Source organism: Alosa pseudoharengus, unplaced genomic scaffold, assembly GCF_046254945.1.
Source record: "Alosa pseudoharengus isolate Yale_2024_CS ecotype anadromous, Long Island Sound unplaced genomic scaffold, YU_APseudo_1.1 YU_APseudo_1.1_scf_2, whole genome shotgun sequence".
NCBI classification, from domain to species: Eukaryota; Metazoa; Chordata; class Actinopteri; order Clupeiformes; family Clupeidae; genus Alosa; species Alosa pseudoharengus.
The window spans coordinates 57,555,317-57,560,316 of record NW_027468663.1 but is presented as its reverse complement, the minus strand read 5'-3'; the positions used below and the strand labels follow the sequence as shown (position 1 = coordinate 57,560,316).

At 44.2% G+C, this 5,000-nt stretch overlaps 1 protein-coding gene across 2 annotated transcripts in view; it reads right to left on the bottom strand.

The window, feature by feature from the left end:
* LOC143134909 (nesprin-2-like) overlaps positions 1-4,260 on the bottom strand; it is a 46,234-nt gene extending 41,974 nt beyond the window's left edge. For both annotated transcript variants that reach the window (XM_076295623.1, XM_076295624.1), the window contains exon 1: positions 4,139-4,260. In XM_076295623.1, the coding sequence (XP_076151738.1) occupies positions 4,139-4,210 (72 nt within the window). In that variant the 5' untranslated portion in view covers positions 4,211-4,260. The remainder of the gene's footprint in view (positions 1-4,138) is intronic.
* Between the last annotated feature and the right edge of the window lie 740 nt (positions 4,261-5,000).

Sequence of the window (5,000 nt, the reverse complement as noted above, 5' to 3'; positions counted from 1 at the left end):
CATTTCCCTCTACAGTTAAAGTGTTAGCACTTCAGCTAGCCAGCATCAGGGTGAGTTTAAAGTTAGCACTGCAGCTAGCCAGCATCAAGATGAGTTAAAGTTTGCACTTCAGTTACCCAGCATTAAGATGAGTTTAAAGTTAGCACTTCAGCTAGCCAGCATCAGGGTGAGTTTAAAGTTAGCACTTCAGCTAGCCAGCATCAAGATGAGTTAAAGTTTGCACTTCAGTTACCCAGCATTAAGATGAGTTTAAAGTTAGCACTGCAGCTAGCCAGCATCAGGGTGAGTTTAAAGTTAGCACTGCAGCTAGCCAGCATCAAGATGAGTTAAAGTTTGCACTTCAGTTGCCCAGCATTAAGATGAGTTTAAAGTTAGCACTTCAGCTAGCCAGCATCAGGGTGAGTTTAAAGTTAGCACTTCAGCTAGCCAGCATCAGGGTGAGTTTAAAGTTTGCACTTCAGTTACCCAGCATTAAGATGAGTTAAAGTTTGCACTTCAGTTACCCAGCATTAAGATGAGTTTAAAGTTAGCACTTCAGCTAGCCAGCATCAGGGTGAGTTTAAAGTTAGCACTTCAGCTAGCCAGCATCAAGATGAGTTAAAGTTTGCACTTCAGTTACCCAGCATTAAGATGAGTTTAAAGTTAGCACTGCAGCTAGCCAGCATCAAGATGAGTTAAAGTTTGCACTTCAGTTACCCAGCATTAAGATGAGTTTAAAGTTAGCACTGCAGCTAGCCAGCATCAGGGTGAGTTTAAAGTTAGCACTGCAGCTAGCCAGCATCAAGATGAGTTAAAGTTTGCACTTCAGTTGCCCAGCATTAAGATGAGTTTAAAGTTAGCACTTCAGCTAGCCAGCATCAGGGTGAGTTTAAAGTTAGCACTTCAGCTAGCCAGCATCAGGGTGAGTTTAAAGTTTGCACTTCAGTTACCCAGCATTAAGATGAGTTAAAGTTTGCACTTCAGTTACCCAGCATTAAGATGAGTTTAAAGTTAGCACTTCAGCTAGCCAGCATCAGGGTGAGTTTAAAGTTAGCACTGCAGCTAGCCAGCATCAAGATGAGTTAAAGTTTGCACTTCAGTTACCCAGCAATAAGATGAGTTTAAAGTTAGCACTGCAGATAGCCAGCATCAGGGTGAGTTTAAAGTTAGCACTGCAGCTAGCCAGCATCAAGATGAGTTAAAGTTTGCACTTCAGTTACCCAGCATTAAGATGAGTTTAAAGTTAGCACTTCAGCTAGCCAGCATTAGGGTGAGTTTAAAGTTAGCACTGCAGCTAGCCAGCATTAAGATGAGTTAAAGTTTGCACTTCAGTTACCCAGCATTAAGATGAGTTTAAAGTTAGCACTGCAGCTAGCCAGCATCAGGGTGAGTTTAAAGTTAGCACTTCAGCTAGCCAGCATCAGGGTGAGTTTAAAGTTAGCACTTCAGCTAGCCAGCATCAGGGTGAGTTTAAAGTTAGCACTGCAGCTAGCCAGCATCAGGGTGAGTTTAAAGTTAGCACTGCAGCTATCCAGCATCAAGATGAGTTAAAGTTTGCACTTCAGTTACCCAGCATTAAGATGAGTTTAAAGTTAGCACTGCAGCTAGCCAGCATCAGGGTGAGTTTAAAGTTAGCACTTCAGCTAGCCAGCATCAGGGTGAAGCCAGCATCAGGGTGAGTTTAAAGTTAGCACTTCAGCTAGCCAGCATCAGGGTGAGTTAAAGTTTGCACTTCAGTTACCCAGCATTAAGATGAGTTTAAAGTTAGCACTTCAGCTAGCCAGCATCAGGGTGAGTTTAAAGTTAGCACTTCAGCTAGCCAGCATCAGGGTGAGTTTAAAGTTAGCACTTCAGCTAGCCAGCATCAGGGTGAGTTTAAAGTTAGCACTGCAGCTAGCCAGCATTAGGGTGAGTTTAAAGTTAGCACTTCAGCTAGCCAGCATCACGGTGAGTTTAAAGTTAGCACTGCAGCTAGCCAGCATCAAGATGAGTTAAAGTTTGCACTTCAGTTACCCAGCATTAAGATGAGTTTAAAGTTAGCACTGCAGCTAGCCAACATCAGGGTGAGTTTAAAGTTAGCACTTCAGCTAGCCAGCATCAGGGTGAAGCCAGCGTCAGGGTGAGTTTAAAGTTAGCACTTCAGCTAGCCAGCATCAGGGTGAGTTAAAGTTTGCACTTCAGTTACCCAGCATTAAGATGAGTTTAAAGTTAGCACTTCAGCTAGCCAGCATCAGGGTGAGTTTAAAGTTAGCACTTCAGCTAGCCAGCATCAGGGTGAGTTTAAAGTTAGTACTGCAGCTAGCCAGCATCAAGATGAGTTAAAGTTTGCACTTCAGTTACCCAGCATTAAGATGAGTTTAAAGTTAGCACTTCAGCTAGCCAGCATCAGGGTGAGTTTAAAGTTAGCACTTCAGCTAGCCAGCATTAGGGTGAGTTTAAAGTTAGCACTGCAGCTAGCCAGCATCAAGATGAGTTAAAGTTTGCACTTCAGTTACCCAGCATTAAGATGAGTTTAAAGTTAGCACTTCAGCTAGCCAGCATCAGGGTGAGTTTAAAGTTAGCACTTCAGCTAGCCAGCATCAGGGTGAGTTTAAAGTTTGCACTTCAGTTACCCAGCATTAAGATGAGTTAAAGTTTGCACTTCAGTTACCCAGCATTAAGATGAGTTTAAAGTTAGCACTTCAGCTAGCCAGCATCAGGGTGAGTTTAAAGTTAGCACTGCAGCTAGCCAGCATCAAGATGAGTTAAAGTTTGCACTTCAGTTACCCAGCATTAAGATGAGTTTAAAGTTAGCACTGCAGCTAGCCAGCATCAGGGTGAGTTTAAAGTTAGCACTTCAGCTAGCCAGCATCAGGGTGAGTTTAAAGTTAGCACTGCAGCTAGCCAGCATCAGGGTGAGTTTAAAGTTAGCACTTCAGCTAGCCAGCATCAGGGTGAGTTTAAAGTTAGCACTGCAGCTAGCCAGCATCAAGATGAGTTAAAGTTTGCACTTCAGTTACCCAGCATTAAGATGAGTTTAAAGTTAGCACTGCAGCTAGCCAGCATCAGGGTGAGTTTAAAGTTAGCACTTCAGCTAGCCAGCATCAGGGTGAAGCCAGCTTCAGGGTGAGTTGAAAGTTAGCACTTCAGCTAGCCAGCATCAAGATGAGTTAAAGTTTGCACTTCAGTTACCCAGCATTAAGATGAGTTTAAAGTTAGCACTGCAGATAGCCAGCATTAGGGTGAGTTTAAAGTTAGCACTGCAGCTAGCCAGCATCAAGGTAAGTTAGTTAGCACTTCAGTTAGCCAGTATCAAGGTGAGTTAAAGTTAGCACTGCAGCTAGCCAGCATCAAGGTGAGTTTAAAGTTAGCACTGCAGCTAGCCAGCATCAGGGTGAGTTTAAAGTTAGCACTTCAGTAGGCCAGCATCAGGGTGAGTTTAAAGTTAGCACTGCGGCTAGCCAGCATCAGGGTGAGTTTAAAGTTAGCATTATTGTTAGAGAGCACCAGCAACAGTTAGACAGAAGTGGGATAACCTTAAGTTAGTACAACCAGAACGGGCCTACAGTCTTAATATAAGTATTAGAGCATTGACACTAGGCGGCCAACTTACAAACGTTAAAAGCAGCATTAAAGCAGCATTATTGAGCAGAAGTAGCCATTTGAGCACAGACAGTGGAACCTGAATCATACAAGGATCTGAGTGTTCTCTAATTGGCTTCCATTTTGCCATCTTGGTCAATGTTGCAGTTCACATGTTTCTTTCTTACTGACACAGATAGGCTATCTCTGCAACCGGATGACCAACATTCCTTCAGCTCGGCAACTTCTACAGCCCCCCCACCCCCTCCCTGTGTGAGATGCAGGTCAAATGCAGGTAAACAAACCAAATCATGAGGACTTGAGCACTCACAGCCACAGCCTCATATACTTAACCAGGCATAACTCACAGCCACAGCCCCAGTGTGGATGGATCAGGCTTTTTCATATACTTAACCAGGCATAACCATTCCCCTAAAGAAAGGGCCATAAACCACGGAGCTGTGTAAAACATTTAACAGCCATTCTTTTGTAAGGCTATAGCAACACCCTCTGCAGTCTTTAAACTCTTTAGTAACCTGCATCCGGTTATAGCATGCGTGTTTGTCGTGTGTGTGTGTGTGTGTGTGTGTGTGGGTACCTTCACAAACTGCTCTGCCTCCTGCATCTCATCCAAGTGTTCTGGGATCGGCTGCTTCAGCCTGACCTTCATATCCTCCAGCTCCTGTGCACTATGGGCTAGCTGGGTCTCGCAGCTCTCCCAGCTCTGAATCAGGAAACAGAGAAGAGGCCAGTGATGAGACACCTGGCCCACTGACACCAGATCAGTGATGAGACACCTGGCCCACTGACACCTGGCCCACTGACACCAGACCAGTGATGAGACACCTGGCCCACTGACACCAGATCAGTGATGAGAGATCTGGCCCACTGACACCAGATCAGTGCAGGGACACCAGGGGGTCAATACAGGGGCTTTGCCAATGCTCATCACACCACATATGCTATTGATGAACTTGTCACAATACAGGGGCTTTGCCAATGCTCATCACACCAAATATGCTATTGATGAACTTGTCACAATACAGGGGCTTTGCCAATGCTCATCACACCACATATGCTATTGATGAACTTGTTACAATACAGGGGCTTTGCCAATGCTCATCACACCACATATGCTATTGATGAACTTGTTACAATACAGGGGCTTTGCCAATGCTCATCACACCACATATGCTATTGATGAACTTGTCACAATACAGGGGCTTTGCCAATGCTCATCACACCACATATGCTATTGATGAACTTGTTACAATACAGGGGCTTTGCCAATGCTCATCACACCACATATGCTATTGATGAACTTGTTACAATACAGGGGCTTTGCCAATGCTCATCACACCACATATGCTATTGATGAACTTGTTACAATACAGGGGCTTTGCCAAGGCTCATCACACCAAATATGCTATTGATGAACTTGTTACAAATTAATGTTATGC